At 50.9% G+C, this 18,322-nt stretch overlaps 3 protein-coding genes across 3 annotated transcripts; 1 reads left to right on the top strand and 2 right to left on the bottom strand.

Annotated features, from left to right (window-relative positions):
• Positions 1-1,091: 1,091 nt before the first annotated feature.
• On the bottom strand, positions 1,092-4,905 carry GT037_006982 (choline dehydrogenase; the record flags this gene model as incomplete). The annotated part of the gene is made up of 10 exons (XM_038932029.1): positions 1,092-1,123; positions 1,566-1,976; positions 2,072-2,160; positions 2,218-2,240; positions 2,519-3,282; positions 3,333-3,782; positions 3,834-3,960; positions 4,007-4,293; positions 4,343-4,538; positions 4,864-4,905. The coding sequence occupies 10 exons, from the start codon at positions 4,903-4,905 to the stop codon at positions 1,092-1,094; spliced, it is 2,421 nt and encodes an 806-aa protein (XP_038785501.1).
• A 1,194-nt stretch (positions 4,906-6,099) lies between these two features.
• Positions 6,100-18,304, bottom strand: GT037_006980 (d-xylulose reductase a; the record flags this gene model as incomplete). Its single annotated transcript, XM_038932027.1, has 10 exons — positions 6,100-7,011; positions 7,083-7,427; positions 9,194-9,963; positions 10,019-10,428; positions 10,481-10,735; positions 10,786-10,902; positions 15,390-15,637; positions 15,696-16,496; positions 17,121-18,164; positions 18,239-18,304. 10 exons carry the CDS (start codon positions 18,302-18,304, stop codon positions 6,100-6,102), a joined length of 4,968 nt encoding a protein of 1,655 aa, XP_038785499.1.
• Positions 14,054-14,591, top strand: GT037_006981 (uncharacterized protein; the record flags this gene model as incomplete). Its single annotated transcript, XM_038932028.1, has 3 exons — positions 14,054-14,111; positions 14,153-14,469; positions 14,526-14,591. The coding sequence occupies 3 exons, from the start codon at positions 14,054-14,056 to the stop codon at positions 14,589-14,591; spliced, it is 441 nt and encodes a 146-aa protein (XP_038785500.1).
• Positions 18,305-18,322: the final 18 nt, after the last annotated feature.

The raw sequence follows: 18,322 nt of genomic DNA, 5'->3' as shown, positions 1-18,322 counted from the left end.
TCGAGGACGAATAATGATAATCGTAACGAAATTTAACCCTATGGCTCTACCTTACAAAGTGGGTAAGATGCTGCCACAGCTTGACACGCGTTGCTAAGCACCTCTCATGTCATTTGAAGAGAGTATGTGCATCCTCGCTTCTCTGAGGCTTCTGCCTCAGCTGTATTACCATATTTTGACAGGCTACCCCTACCTTGCTGGCAGATACATTTGCTCGAGCCTAGTTTGCATGTCACCGACTTCAGAGATCTCCCTGCAGGACTCCCGGATAGGATACACACAGCTCCTCACGGAGAGTAGACCACAAAGTTTTCTTTAGCAATACGCTCTCTGCCTCGTCCCGGTACACGCCAGAATACACACCGCCCTCATCTTCTGCACCAAACGCAGTAGACAAACGCGTTTCAGAAACGGGTCTCCGCTGCATCTGGACCCTGCTGCAGGGCAGATACAGGTGTACCACCTTGTCCACGTTACACAAGTCTGCACACACAGAAGCACAATGCCGGTCAGCAGGTGTCACACGAGATGTGCAGGAAAGAGCGTAGTATGGGCTCCACATGCACACCGCACGCTCAGGGATCATGTTGGATAAATCGCATGTGCGCTGTGTGAGAGCGGTAATGGATGAGGAAAGGGGCCGATGGGCGGCATGGGCGGCATGATTGTATGTGAATGGAGAAGAGATGCCGGTGATGGGCTGGTGTACAAAGGTAATGAGCAGCAAGCTAGAAGATGGCTTGTGGTATCGAAGGCTGTGACGTTGGTCTGGTTTCGGGTTGTGGAGGACAAACGAGCACCTGAAGGGTGGGTCGTGCTCCTCCACTAAGATCACTTGCCGCTAGCGGACGCTAGGGTGTTGGGGGTGAAGGCTTTCGCTCAGCCTTGTCTTCCTTCGTCCTATACACTGCTCCTTTCCCGTTCAGCATCAGATATCTCTTATTCAGGAAAAAAGGCCACACCGCTCAGTCACGATCGGTATAATGATAGAAAAATAGCGAATATGGCGTCACATCCAGGGCGCGTACGCTATCAATCCATATATGTACGATAAGCCTACTCCAAACAGACACTTGTCTCTTCTCTTGTGTTCAGTAAGTGCTCATCGTAACACCCAACCTCCCTCCGTCATTAGCAAGTATCAGTCCATTACAAAAGCTGCCCGCCCGACTCGCAAGATACAATATTGTTCCACTCATTTCCTCTTCTCCCCCAAACCGACGTGCGGGGATAAAGTTCGGATCGTCGACGCTCTCCGTACTGGGATCTCTGCTCTCAATAATAGTATTGGCCATTTCTGAGGGAAAGACTAGTATATCTAATCAGCGGCAAGTCTATAGAGTTGGGAGATTTGGAAGACGTGCATCCAGGTGCCAAAGCGTTAATCCGAATACCGTGCGGTGCAAGTCCCGTGCTAGCGTGTTTGACCATGTGTATGATGGCTGCTTTGCTCCCTGCGTATGCCGGCGCGCACTGCCACTCACGCAAAAAAGCGCCAACGCTAGATATGATGATGATTTGTGACTGTATACTCGGTACCTTGCTGCCTTCTCTAAGTGGCTTACCAAAGCCACCAGCCAGTGCGTTCTGGTTCCCTGCATCCAATAACTCAAGGAAAGCGAACATGCTGAAGTATGTCGCAGTTGTGTTGACATGGAATGTCTGTGAAAATTCCTCCATGGCTGTGTCTTCGAATATGTTCTTTCGCAATTCTTGGACGCCGAGACCTGGCACGAAGCTTGATGTTGGACCTAGAATACCAGAATTTGCGACAAGTAGATTGATGAATCCGAAATCTTTAGCGATGATATCAACGGCGGCTTGTAGTGATTCTTTCGATGTTATGTCGCATTGCAGTGGGATAAGGCTTTCATGCTGTGCAGCTGCGAGTTCGAGTTTGTCTTTGCGGCGACCCAGAATGTATACTTTGGAAGCGCCTGCAGATGCGAGAGCTTGGGCTATCATAAGACCAATACCTGGGCGCAATATTAGCGGTGCGACTAGAATCGTGGTTTGTTAAGGACTGCAGTGAGAACTCGAATCAGAACAAGATCATATGGAGATACGATACCTGTACCTCCGCCCGTGACAACAGCAATCATCTCCTGAACATGGAACAAGTTTAGAATATCCATTTCAGCGCTCGTGTACCACTCGGTCCTTCGCGAAGTGAGTAACCGCAACGCGAATGTTCTTGTACTATTGCTCTTAGCTCACTCCCTGTTTATTGATTGGTAATTCTACATATGATAAACCACTTGGAAACTATAAATGAAGTTGCACATAACTTGGCAACGAAGTTAAGCTTCGGAGTGAGATTGACGCTTGTAAGATGGTGAAGTGCGATAACACCGCAAAATCCGACGGCGTCTCCAGTGTCCATGCGTCGGCTTACGAAACCAATGATCAAGGTCGAGAAACGAACATCAGAGTAATCCGTGACGCTCTTTGATCAAATCTGCAGCCTAAATGCCGTTAGCAAAGATGGCTGTCATATAATCTCCTATCGGTATCTTACCTTCTCTGCCCCAGCATATACACTAGCCTGTGGCCCACCACCAGCGACAAGAGGCCACGTGCTCGCGTCTACTACGCTAATCTTGCGTGTTCCATAGACTCTGTTTTGCGGGTCGACAACACCACCGTCTTTCCTTGCCATCATAGCGGCCGTACAACATTGATGCGCGTTACTTGGCTCCAATGCTGCTTTGATACTCTCTTTGATGTCGCCTTCGTTTTCAATGCCTGGCGCGGGTGCTGTCTCGATAGGACCAAGGACAGCAAGATCAGGTGTGGCCATAAGTTCCCGATTTTTCATATAGATGGCATACAGAATATCAAGATCGGTTGAATCGGTGATTGCGCCATAGTCAATGAGTGGGGCATCGAGAACGTTAGTAGATTTTATCTTGATAGATCCACGGCTAAAAGGACGCGTCATGTAGATACTTGTCTCTGGTCCAGTGTTCCATGACAAGCCACCCACAGCCTCCGTGTTGATACCCTTGGTTATGATGGCACGCTGTTTCTCGTAACCAGCGAGTATGGATGGGTTGATATCTTTGCCTAGTATATCGGCAGGAGATATTGAAGCCGCTTTAGACATGATTGATACAGAAGCGTTTGTGAAGTTCGAAAGAGGCAGTTGAATGATTAGATTGCCAGTTGTACCAGTAAGGTCGTATGCGCTCGGCTTCCCTGTGTTATAGAGAATGCGTTGCTCCATGGCATATGTAGCGTTAGACTGCAAGGATCCACCGTTTGGAACGTGGTTGGACGTGTCTGGATCGATCAGTACTTCTATCTTCTCAAACTCGTAATTGGCTACGTACAATTGTAATTCACTTTCAGAACTAGATGATCCTGCAGGTTGCGACCGACGCCAGGAAGCTGGGAGATTGACTTGATACCGAGATTCTTGAGATGAGCTGGGTCACCAATCCCAGAGAGTTGCAGTATCTGTGGTGTATGTACGCTTCCAGCAGCTATAATGACTTCTTTGCTTGCTTGGACAGTACCTTTCGTATCATCGGAAGTGCTAATATGGTCAACACCTATAGCGGTGAGATTTTCGAAAACCACACGCGATACTGCTGTATTCGGAAGGATGTGATAGTTCGGTCTTACAGCATCCCTATCGTAGCGGTTGATGCGAGCTGAAGAACGCGTCTGTATTTTAGGATCGATAGAGCGAAGAAGGCGGAATACGCCTTGGGCGCGGCCACCGTTGGGATCCAAATTCGGCTGGATACCCAAATTTAGTGCTCCATTGTACTTATTGGCTATACCGGCAGTCAGATCTTAGTAACTAAAGCTGATCAACGCTGGCTCACCACTTCCTGGGTAGTCGTACGGAGCATGACTGGCTTGCACAGGGCCACCAGAGCCATGGATGGCGAGATTCCATGTAATGTTATGACTTGCTGCATATTCTGCATCTGGTGCTGTAAAGGTCTCACTCTGATTCAGGTTAGCGTCATGTTTCGAGGCCCAGGAGACCATATACCTTCTTGAAATATGGAAGCAGATCGAACCAACCCCAGCCAGTGGCCCCCAGCTCCTCCCAAGCGTTGTAAAGCTCAGCATCCGATCGATGGAAGAACATCGCATTGACTACAGACCCACCACCCACAACTCTACCACATGGCACACCGAACGACGCATTATTAAGCGCGGTTTGTGGTGTACTCATCAATGGTAGCCAGAGGTACGGTACTGGGAAATATGCGCCAGGGATCATGACGCCGTCCTCTTTCAAGTCGAAAGGGCCATATTCGATTACTAGTACAGTAACTGTCGCTAAAAGTTAACTTGAACATCTTGGAGATTGGGTGTGATCTACCATCTGGATTCTCCGTCAAGCGATCTGCAATGGTAAGCCCTGCAATACCACCGCCGACGATGACAAAATCATAGGTCGTCTCATTGGTGAACTGCCTCGCATCGACGACCTTGGCAGTGCGTCCAAGATGTGAGCGAGCCTGCACGATCATCGCACAACATAAGGCGAAGACAGTCAGTAGCAGCATTTTCAGATGCTGGAAGGTGAGGAAGGATGAACATGTTGGAGAGGAATAGCAGACAAGTAATCTTATCAAAAACCAACCTAGCCATAAAGTATTGGATGCGCATACATGAAGATCCAGGGGTCAATTCCAAGCGACCTGTAGGCCCTGTTTTCTCACGCAATTATGGCAAGAACGGAATAGATTGCTTGCTGTAATTCATTGGTCGTTGCTACTATGGCGGACCGGGCCCCTGGCTCGCCTGTCCTTGCACATGGAGCGCTGGAGGGGAGAAACGTTGTGAACGGTGTCCATGCATCTTCTTGCTCGCGAAAGGAGGTGGATATACAGGACACACAAGGCAGGTAGGAGGAGCGAACGGTTGTGGGGGCTGAGCCATGTTGGAGTGTTAGTCTGTGTATGTGCGACTTCACGTCGTCATAGTTTCCCAGCCCAGTCGCGTCGCGTATCCTTCGACTCGATCGACCACGCGTCAGCCTTATGGAACCTGGTCTAACACTACAGGCGTCCACATGTAGCCATTGCAGAGATCGCAACAGAGTTGTAGACATCCATGGGCGGTTATGTAATCTGCCGAGCGACACAAACCAAGATTCACGACCATATCTAGGTACTGTACTTCCACACAGCCGTCGCAACCATGCCAACAGGAAGCGCAGGCACACATGTCAGGCATCGAACGTCAAAGTCGGCCACGCTGCGCTTACAGCGCCCATATTTCCGTAACATGCTGTCATGAAAGCATACATGTACGAGGCAGATTGATGGCCTCGTGGGGCTAGATGCCCAAGACGCTTAAGACATCACCACAGCGATGACGCACCGGGTAGGAAAAGGACCTACACAGATGCTCACATACATACTGCGTAACCGTAACCTAGCTTCCAGGCAATTCTACGAGCATTGGAAAGGAATACAGGCGCCGAAAGTAGGTCCTTGAAACAAAGCGACATGGTGTTGTACAATACCAGGAAGTACGTACTTTTTTTCTTCTTAACATCCCTTCATCCATTACGTCGACACTGACACTGGTGCTTGCAGATCCACACCTCCGGCTCTATGCTCCGCATTCTCTCCACCACCTCGGCGCCGAACGCCACATCTGATTCCTCGCTACCCACCACAACTGTAGAGTTCGATGGCATTGCCATGTTCCTCGCACCAAGTCTAGAACGATTTACGCGTGTATTTACAGATTCATATCATGTTGAAATAGTCAGGCTGAATAAGCAGGTCCTCTTAGACAGAAAAAGGGCCGGGCGGCGGAGTTGTTGCGAGCGTCTCAGGTAAGATCGTCTGTATGGTACAAGGTAAACCGGTGACTTTACATGACTACACGAATGGGTAGCTGGGCATCATTGGACTGAGTCGCAGTAGAGATGAGCAAAATACAAAAAGGCACGGACACTCTTCAAGTTCTCAATCTTGCGAGATATTGCTGAGCATATAAGAGCTCTCTCAAAAACGCCATATATCTAAATGCTGAAAACACCCTCGGACCTGCCGCCCCATCATCATCGCATCTTAGTCATAAATATCATAAAGAATCTATGTCACACAACGCCAGAAACATCTAATCCAAGCTCTGGATCTGCACCTTGATGCAACCAGTCTTGGGATCCGCAGCGGTCTTGAATGCCTCAACCGCATCCTCCAACTTGAACCTATGAGTGACAAGCTTGCTCAGATCAATGACACCGCTCTTGTATAACCGGATGGCCTTGGGCCATGTGTTGCAGTATCGGTACTGGAACTGCAGATCTACCTCCCGGGTACTCAATCTCATGAAAGGAATCTTCATCTCGTTCTTGCCGACACCGATAACGAAGACCTTGCCGCCAAACTTTACAGTCTGAATACAAGCGTTGATGGAACTTTCAACACCAGTGCACTCCATGGCATGCGAGGGCTCAACACCATCTGTGAGTTTGAGGATGGCATCTTGGAAGTCGGTGGGTGAGTGGCTGAATTCCACTTTGTGGGTAAGAACGCCTGGGACTAGCGATTTGGCAAAGTCAAGACGGCCTTGATCAATGTCGGTTATGACAATGGGAGTCGCGCCTGCTGCTTGGCAGCAGAGAAGAGTTACAAGACCGATCGGACCAGCGCCACAAACGATAACTGGGTCACCAAGGCGGACGTTTGCACGGTCCATTCCTGCGAGGGCCACGGAGAGAGGCTCAAGCATGGCGCCGTCCTCGAAAGTCATGCTGTCGGGGAGCTTGTGGCACCACATTGCTGGATGCTTGAGGTAACGACGCAAAAGACCGGTGACGGGAGGAGTGGAGAGGAACTGTACGCGCTCGCAGCCGTTGTAGCGACCTGTAAGGCACGGCTCGCATTCACCGCAGATGATGTTGGGTTCGATGGCTACACGGTCGCCAGGCTTGAGGTTTGTTACTGAGGGGTGGCAGGCCATAACTGTGCCGGCGGATTCGTGACCCAGGACGTGAGTGTCCTCGACTATCATAGGACCAATGCAACCCTGAGAATGTTGTTAGCACATGCCAATGCTCTATCCGCGCCCTGTTTCCAGGCAGAAAAATCAGAACATACAGCATGCCAGAAGTGGATGTCACTACCGCAGATACCGGTGCTCTTGACATTGAGAAGAACCTCTCCTGGCTTCAGGTCTCCACCTCTTTGCACTTCCTCCAAACTCGGTTCCGCCTCCGCGACCCAAAGATCGTGCGCGGGGTTCGTGTAAACACCAATGTTCGCCTTGGTTGAGAACTTGACATCAGTGCCATTCGACTTGCTGACGCCGTTTACCGCTGCTGGCGCAGCCTCAGTGCTTGTGCCGTTCATCTTAGGTTTCTCTTCGATGTTGAGTGCGTTTTTGATCTCCGACGCCCAGCTGTGGAAGAGGGGAAGAGATGCCATTGAACGAACGAAAGAGAACTATAAAGCAGGGAAGGAAGGAAGGTCCGATTGAAAACCAAAAGGTAAACAAATGGGGGACATCCAGGTCAATAGATCACCTGGTCTTAAACTTCTTTACCGCGGCCCTTCTTTTCTGCCTGCAGTTATCAATCTAGCTACCGCTGCTACCCAGACTTTACCCTTCCGCTCCTTCACAATTGGTGCGGGGCATTTGTGAATAATACCTCCATTCATTCAAACGTCACCCCCGAAAAGGACCAACCCCACACACCGCCTCCAGAAAACAACTTTCCACGAATGGGAGTGCGTGTAAGTCCGCAACGCAAGCGCAGTACCGGCTTCCGAGTCAGGCAGTTCCGTGCGAAAGCGTAGAAGGGGTCCAGCTGCAGGCTGCGCGTACCAACTGCAACTATACTGCATACGGTAGCGCAGCCTACACCGAACCCTGAGCCTAGGTCACGAAGACAGATTTCACGATGTTGGAGACGTGGTGTTGAGTGGATTAGGCTTGGAAATTGTCGGAGTCTCGGCTCGTGACCGACTACGAACGTGGAAGCTGGTCGGCATTTGACCGATTGAGAGGTCTAGATCCATCCGTTGGACTGCAACGCAGGAGCGATGGAAGGACTAATATGTCACGTTTGCGCAAGCATATCGTCCGACATTCTTGTTCGCTTTTGCCGAGTCGTGTGTCGCTCGTGAAGAAATCGGACGCGCAACACAGCGTCGCGCAGACCTCGGAACGTCACCTACAGATCTCATCTTCGTTGATCTCAAGGCGTACCTTGTCCATCGATCAGCAAGACGCATAGAGCCACCACAGCCTATAGAGCTAACTGCGCCGTATGCACATCAGACGAGCCGTCCCTGTTCCCATCGACACGTGTTCGTGCTGGAAGGCTGCGCCGCAATTTGTGGCGATGTTAGAACGCGAATCGCGCTATCGATGGCTATATACAGAACAAAACCCATAATCTACGTCAACGTGGACATGTTCGAAAAATTAGTGGTAAAGCATCGACCTTAGACAGCGGAGGTCGCGCGCGCCTACACGAATCGGCTTGAGACAGGCGGCCTTACGCCTTTGCGATTCTTCGTCCTTCATCCCAACGACCCATTGTCGCACCGCTCTATTTTCTGACCTTTTGGGCCTGAGCATTCGTCATTTGCTTGCCAATATGGACTTGGTACGTGGAGAATTGACGCAATAATTAAGCTGACTTGATGAGGATGTGTGCATGCTTCGTGTTTCATCATGCGCTGGGTCGGAAGGACCAGATACCGAGGCGAGGCTGTAGGGAGGCGAGGCGAATAGAGGTGTGCATGAGTGCAAGAGGGTTGATTGAAGGATATCAGAGTGGACTGAGAATGGTTCGATGGTTCTCATTGGAATCTGCTGAGACATTCGTAATAATATTCGTCTCCATACCGTCTCAACATGCATCACGATATCCATTAGGTGTTGTCAGCCCAACATATACACCAAGTTTCATATCAACATCAATTCGAGTACAATAAAGGATTCGAAAATAATTCTTTGTTTGAATCCGCATTTGTGGATAGAGACACATAAAAATGAGTGCATCCGTAGACGGCTACTCTGAAGGCTAATCGTAACACACAACCTCAATACGCCTATCCAATTCTTCGTATCAGTACATGTCTTGGTTCGCTTAGAAATGCTCCTTCCAGAACTTGAAGTTGACCTCTTGGCATGCTGCCTGCTTGCATGCCTTCTTAATATCCCTAGCCGCAACGTTGGGACCACAGAAATAAACACCAACCTCTGTGCGTAGAGTGCTTTCTAATCCGTTCATGTATGTGCGGTCCAGAATACCATCTCGCATACCGCAGAACAGGCGCTGGAAGTCTGGACGTCCAAAGTTGGTGCGGGATTTGAGTTCGGTGAGTGGGTCCTTGTCAGTGCCCACTGAGTTAAGCACGATATTTTGCGCAGTGTTAACATCCATCTTCTGTGTGAGATATGTGTGGATCCGCAGGAATTGGTCTCCATCCGCACCACCGAGAGATTGAGCTTCGAGCGATGAAAGCAAGGTCTGGAACCATTCGAATGACGACGTGTCTTTGCAGACCCAGATGAACTCGACGCGACGGAGACGCTTAGGAGGGTTCGGGCTGAGGCGGAGGTGGTAGATAGATTTGAGAATCGAGGCCCATGGTGTGACACCAATACCGGTGCCAATAAGAACTGCGACTTCGTTCTCGAAGACGTCTTCTGCGGGAGCTCCGTAAGGCCCATCGATACGTAGAGCAGGCATCTTTTGGCCGTGCTGAAGAGCGATCTCGTACATGCCCATAGGGTCGAGCTCGTCGTAGAGCTTTGATTGCGATTGACCGGCACCAAGGGCATCGGCGAGAGCGCGGGTGAAGTCACCGACTTGACGTACGTGAACAGAAATATACGGGTCGTTGGGGCAGGAAGTGATGGTGAATGGATGCCACTGGTGGTAACTGACATCAGGACAATTCAGGAAGAGCCACTGTCCTGGCTTGTACTTCATGCTGGGCTTCGTGAATTGGATCTCGACAGCATCTGAACATTGTTAGCTGCGTTCTTTTGGGTTTGCTGATTGTGGTGTTTTGCTTACCGTATGGGTGGCGCACAACTTTGACGATCTGTGTCTGGCGTCTGCAACGAATCTCTCGGTACAAACGGTCGAAGAAGTAGAGGCCGCCACCAACGAGCTCCCATCGCCAACCCTCGTAACCAATGCAGTGAGTCCAGAAATTGTCGCTATCGAAGGGAGAGAAAGCTGGGACAGTGTCACGGACGAAACAGCTGGTTGCGTGCGTGTACATGCCGAGTAGAAACGGAATGAACAAGTGATGCGTGTACCAGAACGTCTCGAATGACTGCTGTCGGATCCTGTGGTGCGCTGTAGTATAGATCAGAAGCATGCATAATAACATAATGTGCCCTGTGATACCACCAGCCTCGGCGTAGTGGATTTGTAGCGCGATCTGAGGGCGGACCTGCACACGTTCAACATTGAAGAAGCTATGCTTGTCAGTACATGTCGAAAGTTTCGATAAGGTCACTGTCGACTCACTTGACATAATGCGCCGCCACGTGGAGGATAGTGAAGAACAGCATAGCGTAGGCGACTTGGCGGTGAAACCATTGGGACTCGTCAAGTGGCAGCACGCGCACTTTCGGGCGGAGCCACCGGAGGATATTTCTGCACATAGGCATGACGATAACCATTGTGTCAACAGACAGAACAAGACCTGCACCCCGAGATACCCATACTGAGTACTGAAGGGCATTCAGTGGCGCCAAACGTGCATCTCCCTGTTGTTTCCACCTGCATTAAGTCAGTAAATAGGATCAACAATACAGGCACAACCTTCCTACCATCCTATACCGAAAAGGGCCCAATGAAATCCCCAGAAGAAGAAATGAAAGGCTATCTTTTGTGGCGTAAAGAGCCTAGCGAACGATGTGCCTCCGCCTGCTCCCATGATGGAGTATCTTTTGCGGTAACCGGTTTATGTTTCGTCCAAAGTCTGTGTTGGGTGTGCCGTTCAACGGTTATTATGAGAAGGATTAAAGAGTATACGCGTGGTATAAGCGAACCTCAACCAGGAAATAAACGATCCAGTCGAAGTTCGACCCGGCCAGCCAGATACGAAGTGAAGAAAAGAATGTCGGTGTCCCGGGACGAAGGGAGTGATGTAGGGAGAGAGCGTGCGGATGTGGAGGACGATCCAAGGCCGCCGGGCACCAAGGGTATTATTATGTCAAGCCTTGGAACAAGCCGAGTCAATGTGCGCAGATCAGGTGGTAAAAGCCGTGGAAACCTGGGTAGAGCGGCACGCTGTGCTGAAACCGACAGGCCCTGTTCGGTACGGAAGTGGCTCAAACCGATGCCCCACGAGTCTGCCGTATACCAAGTGCGTTAAGATGGATGACTGAAGAGATGACCAGGAAGAGCAGTGATGCAGAGGAATTCAAGTGGCGCCAAACCTGAATGAGCCTAAGGACTGGATTTGGGGTATTGAAGTTGGTAGAGGGGCTTGCGGCTATGCGCAAGCAGCTAGTGTGTGAAGAGCGTCTCAGACTTGAAGCGCCAGGCACAGAACCATGTTTTCCTTGCAAGGACGGTGGTATGTTCGGGGCCTCAAGATGGACGATTGATCTTGGACAATGCGCAGTTCAGTCTATGCCGGTATGCGGCGAAGCGAAGACCGTTTCGCTAATGGGTTTATTGGGGGTTGGTGTTGGTGAGGCTGCTGGTAAAAACGGAGACAACCCTAGAATGCTGCAACTTGTACGATCTGCAACTGTCAAACCTTAGACTTGGATACGATCTGACAGATGAGCCTGAGCCGTCGTAGCAAGGTTTCGGACGGTGTTCTTTGAGGGGTACAGATGACAGATGAGCTCAAAAGTTCTGATGGGGTGTACAAGGCGTAGGCGGGGACGTGCTGAAACGATGTACGTTGGAAGCCGTGTCCGAGAAGTAGAGAATTCAGGCCGGGTATCTCAATGAATCGCTGAAAGTGGAATTCGCTTCGTAAATATCGTTAGATTAGACTGCAGAGGCTGGTAATATGACTGTGGTAGGCAGTCGGCGAGGACAGTCGTTTGCAGGTACTTGTCTGGGTGGCGGATTTGCTCCTAAACTACCGCCCCTTGCGCAGAAGACGGCACCGAAGACGCGAGAAAAATCATGGTATGAGCCTGCCGTGGCTTTCGCGTTAGAGGCGCCGAGGCTTGAATTCATTGCTGTTGAAGGCACTCTGTGCTTGTGGTTGGTAGCACCAAATCTAACGGGCGAACATTGGCGTGGCGCGTGCAGCCAATGGACGACTGTCTCGAAGCGCTCGAGTACCCCCACAAAGTTTGAGCCCGCTACTGCGCTGTGCTGGGCTGCAGGTGTACAAGATCTCGCCTCTATTTTGGGACCGTCTCCATCGAACACGGCTGGACGAACGGCAACATGCGAATTGCCGGCCTCGTGGATGGCCGATTTTGAGTATCAATTCTCATTAGTCCCACCTTAGGGCCGTGATGTGAGAAGCGGTGTGCAGTGCGAAGAAAGCCGAGAAGAAGTGGTTCTGGGCGATGTGATGAGAGAGCAAATGGCTGCGATGCTGAGTGATGGTGAAGGGCCAGACTGGCTGATTTGTAGGCAAGTATGCTTCTATGATTCCAAGGCTCCGCGATGGAATATCGTGGTTCTCCCTATTGGGAAACGGCGTAAACACGTCTGGTAGCAGCACATTCCTTTTGCTCGACGATGGATCAAAGTACACGTGCAGAAAACAACATCAGGCCATTGTTCTACACACAATCGCACATGGACTCTGATCGACGCCTCGTTAACCACAAGCAATTCTCCGACAGGGCCCTGTGAAAAGCTTCACTGGCACGACGAACTGATACCGAACGAGTATCGTACCACTTTGTTTGTCTCAACGTCTGCCATGGCTGCCAAACCCCACCGTGACGGCATTGAAAGCCACGAGGTGCATCTGAAGTAAACTTTGTCGTATGATGTTGTTTGATGAGCGTGCCTGAGTAACCAGGAGGGGCCTTCGATACCATCTTCCATGCAGATGACTGATCGTCATGCGCCAGGTTCGCGGTTCGATAACCTGAGGCACATAACAGAAACCGGGACTCAGGCATCCGTCGGGACGGATTCTTCGAGTACTGCCGTGCCGCACATGGCGATAGCTGTGGAGAACAACCTACTCGAGGAGCAGAATTCACGGCACACGTTTGCGCGGCGATACAGACATGGCAGACCGGTTTGCGCAGAGCGCGCTTTTCAAATCATCAACGACCTAATCACCACTATCGAGAAAATGGCGGTATGACCATCGAGTAATGTCCAAGCCGTAGAACAGTCATCAAGTCTTCAACAATGGCAGCTTGCTTTCGCCATTAGCCACGTGAATGCAAAGATTCACACGCCTAGCTCCGCCCACGCTACACTACCTGTGCCAAGCGGGTGAGCATCAACCGTTCATAGGATAGACTAAAATGGCGGCGCGATCCAGGATGCTGGCACCATGGCTGCAGAGAGGCTGGCGTCGCATGCAGCATCACAGCAGCTAGCCAATCAAGCGTTACACACGCACAATCATTGGCGAAGCGGGTCAAGCGGCTGCGAGGGCACCATCTTCGACCCCAGCGCTCGCCGAGCGAGAGCTACAAGGGTTGAGATGCAAGCCCTGGCGCATAAACTGTCTCTACAATTGCGGTCGACATCCGCTGTCGCTCCCGACGTACTGACACACCTCACGTCGCGAAGCTCAACGGCAACACCACGCTGCCTGAACACCTAACACGCCTGATACTCGCCTACGCCTCAGCCATCCATAATACCTGTCCACTATCAACTCCACTCGTACTGCCCGTGCCTGACCACAAAGAAGCCTTGCCGTTTTCGCACCGCCTGCGAACCGCCGCTGCGAACAAGGCATTACTATAACAAAACCCGCCCTGCCACACCCAACCAAAGTCGATGCTCATCTGTCGTTGAGGCTACTGGTAGTCGAAGGGACATTCTCCGTTTACTTTCTTTCTTCACGTTTTTCTATTTTATTTTCCCTTTCTTATACGACCGCGGGCTCGGTTTATTGCTCGTATCCTTTCTTTTTAATCTTCGACAATGGGCAAGTTAATCAAGAACCACTGGGCGCGCCTAGTCATCCTCACGGCTGCTGCGTGTAAGTCATAATCTTAGCAACAGTACTAATTCTACAACTAGATCAAATAGGAGCTGCACTTGAATGCTTCTTCTGGCCCAAGATCTTCTGGGATTTCCTCACCAAGAACCTCGATGGTGCTGTCAAGCCTGTGCCCGTACTACAAATCATCAACATCATCCTCGGCTTCATCGGTCTCGCTTGGGAATGGCCACTACCGCTGCTCGCAGGCACCGGACTACATCGTTCAATTGAAGCCCGCCTGATTGTCTACCCACTGAGTGCACTATGTGCCCTTCTGATCTACCAAGGCACCAACTCGGGACTCTACTACATCATCGGCATGGGAGCGTACTTCTGGGCATTTAGCGAAGGCGAGGTATGCAAATTTGCCTTTCAACTGTTCAATGAATTCTCTGGCTAACGTCAAAACAGATTGTTTGTCCCGAGCCATGGACTCTACCCAAGCGCGGCTCCACAGCACGCAAGATGACCGCATAGTTCGGCCACTGTAGCAACAAAGAACCCCTTCGCTTCACACAAACTATACCCACCAACGCATTTCTCGCATTACCATGTACCATGTCCACGTAGACGACGTACGCACCATCTCTCTGGCAGACCCTGATTTAGCGATTGTATTTTTCCCGAACCGCCTACGAGCGGAGGGCGCTCATTCCTAGCGTCAAAGAAGAGCAACATCACCACCTTACGATATCAACCAACTATATCAAACGAACGAAACCCAAATCAAATGAACAAATCAAGAACAACCCAAAGAGACATTTATGACAACTATGCTTGAAATCTGTTCGTCTAACATCCCATGCATTCATTCTCTAGAGTCGAAGTTTTACGTGCTATGCTACTAAGAGACCTGAGGCAACCCCTCGTTTGATCCCCATCTCCATCCCCACTTTCTGCTACTTCGCTCAGCCGTCTTCGTGCCTTGGCCTAACGGCCCTCTAACAGCCCTCTAACAGCTTGCGCCTCAGGGCCTGGGTTCTTACTAGCCCTCTTCTTGTCTTACCCCGGGAACAGCGAAGCCATAATTTCAATAGCTAGAATAAGCGACATCGCTATCACACTACATGCACTTTTCGTGAGGCTTAAAGTGGATTTGATGATGACATGACCTCAGATTCGTCTAGCGGTCCTACGATATTTCCTACACAACCTCCCTGCTCTGTGCCCCAGCACCAATGCACACCACCGGGTATGATACCCTTTGACAAAAACCTTCAAAGAAAATCCCCTGAACCACTACGACTAAAGCATCCAAAAAGAGAAGGGGGTTACTGCTCAGCAGGGCCTTCGATCAATATCTTGATGCCCTTGCCACCCTTGACATCTGCAAACGCCTTCTCCGCCTCGTCGAACTTGACCTTACCGGTGATGAGTTCCTTGACTGAGATGCGTCCGCTAGCCACTAGGTCAATAGCGGTTTGATAGTCGCCTGAGCCGTAACGGAAGGAGCCCTTGACATTGAGTTCCTTGGTGCACATGGCCATGATGGGAAAGTTGATGTCGGGTTTGCCCATGCCACCCTGTTAGTTTTTGATTAGTATCGTTTTATTGAAGATGGACGAGCAGACAGAAACGTACCTGAACATATGTTCCGCCCATGCGTAGCGCGTGGATGGCGGTTTGAATACAGGGCTCAGCACCCGACGCATCGATAATGACATCTGCGCCCGAACCCAAATCACATTCCTTGATCAAATTCTCGGCGTTTCCTTGTGCGCTCACTCTTTGGCTCTTGAAGCTTGCGTTTGCGGCATACTTGAGTGCAAAGTTGAGGCGTTCGTCGTTGATGTCTACAGTCACAATCTTCTTTGCGCCGTATGCCTTTGCGACAGCGCAGCACAGCAAACCGACGGGACCTGCACCGAATACTACGACCGAGTCTCCGGGCTTGATCGCAGCTTGCCTTGTGATGTGTACAGCGACAGCGGTAGGCTCGATAAGCGCACCCTCCTCCATGCTCATGTTCTCGGGAAGTTTGTAGCAGAAGTCCTCTGGCAGTGTGTAATACCGCGCGAGTGTGCCATCGTATGGGGGTGTGGCAGCAAAGGCCATGTCAGGGCAAAGATTGTATTTTCCATCTTTGCATCGTACGCAACGGCGGCAAGGCACACCGGGCTCCATAGCAACCTCGTCACCAACTTTTAGGCTCTTGACCTTGTCGCCAACTTTGTGTACGACACCAGCTGATTCGTGGCCGAGAACCATGGGCTTCTCAACTACAAAGTGACCGATGCGCCCTTCAACCCAGTAGTGCACATCCGAACCGCAGATACCGGTCCATCGTGGTCTGATGATGACATCGTATGGAGAGGGGAGTTCGGGAATTGGTCGGTCTTCGTAGGTGAGCTTGTCCTTGGCTTGGAGGATGAAAGAAGGGTTCTGAAAGTTTGTTAGTTACTGGTGTATATAATCGACGCGTCAAGACCATTTGTTGTGATGTTTTCAAGGTAAAGCATGTATGGAGGGGTTGATGGTGGGGCATTATGGCTTTACCTTCTGGGTCGCTGTTTGTGTCGCCATCATGAGGTATTGAAAAGATTATAGATTTACTCGCAACAATGTTCCGGGCAACTGTATATGAAGAAAGAAGTGAAAGTCAATTCTCAAAACCCGCGCGCAAGTGAGATGCTAATGACGAAGGAAATGGTGGATCCTGGTAGCTCGCGGCAAGCTATCCCGCCCTGGTTAGGAGTGCCCCTCCACCGAAAGGCGGGAGTCTGGAAGCAGTGAAATTATCCGTTAAAATTATCCGGCGCTTGCATCACTGTTCTTGGAAAGTTCGTGTGGATATCTCGGCATTGCTCCGAGGTCGCTATTGAGCGCCGTGGTTATGCGAATGACCAAACCAAATCGCGGGTCATGCGGTTCGTGGGGGCACCTTGCCATTTTGCCTTAGCTTAACCTCGCCGGTTCTTCTAGGAGGGTAATGTGCGGCAATGTTGATAGCATCTCTCAGCTGGCCCTTGAAATTTGCCTTTTCCAACATGACCACCAACAAGTCACGAGCGCTTCATCATCTGGATCTTCGCTTGTCTCTGACGGTCCCCAGTCATCCCGTCCCCTCTCCTCTCCCTCTTCCAATATCTCTAAGCCGAGCTCAAGCATCCGGCGACGGAAGTCCTTGATCTCGGGCAAGTAACAGTCTCTGTATGGAAACTCGATGATTACTCTAGCGTCGTTGTCCGGAGAAAGCCAAGCGGCAATGGTATCAACTAACATGCGTGGGTGATGTGGAGAGTATAGTGAATCTGCGGCCAAGATTAAGGGGAATTTTGCAGGAATGACTAGATTGTCGCCAGTACCGTTGACGTTTGGCAAAGGTTCACAGTGAGTGGGATGTGTCCAGTCAAGCACAGCTGTGCGGACTGCTCCACCATTGAGACTGACAATTTCTCGATTCTGCTGCGCATTGTAGGCCAGGTTCGGGCAAATGCTGGGTAGGTCTGTCAGAACAACGTCTGCGCCAAGGCCGGCCATTGCTAATCCTACTAAACCGGTACCAGACCCAAGCTCCAGGACCTGTAACCTCTCATGTGTATCTGGCAGCACGAGGTTGAAGCTCTTGAGGCGCTTAGCAAGCATGTATGAAGCAGCCCATGTCTTCAGGCCTAGATCGTCGCCTGTCATAGCAGGCTCGTGAATCTTGAGCTCGAACGATTCAGAGGCGGTAGGGATTTGGAATGTGCGAGACATGGTGCTCATGGCAGATCGACCGGAGCGCTCGCTCAGCCGGGCGCTGGCCTGATCCCAGATGCGCTCCTTGACCTCATCGTCTTGAATCCATTGTAAACCGCTACTGATGATGGTAGTGAGATATCGTGTGACGCCCTCTGGGTTGACGTGGACAACAGGCTCACCAGAATCCACTCGATTACCGGCTTCATCACTCGTGCTTGTGTATTCCCATGACCGCGGACCGGTGGTGAGGAGCGCGAGCGTGTCGAGGAGGGCCTCTGCGGAGGGCTTGGTGTAAAGCTGGGGTAGGTCGAGGACTGCATGCGGATTTAGCACCAAGACAGATTGATGCAAGGCGCGTGTGTATACCGTCTAGCATGGCCATGTTGGACCGACTATGGCGAAGGCGCGGGAAAATTGTTGGTAGGCGGGGCGGCGGTACTCACCAAGGTCCAACGTGGGCCCGGGCTAGCCATGGCGGGGCTAAAGTCAAGGCACCACGAGCAGCGCATACACGAGAATACAAAGAG

The sequence above is a fragment of the Alternaria burnsii genome (genome assembly GCF_013036055.1).
Source record: "Alternaria burnsii strain CBS107.38 chromosome Unknown 731, whole genome shotgun sequence".
Taxonomy (NCBI): Eukaryota; Fungi; Ascomycota; class Dothideomycetes; order Pleosporales; family Pleosporaceae; genus Alternaria; species Alternaria burnsii.
This window is presented reverse-complemented; position numbering and strand designations above follow the sequence as displayed.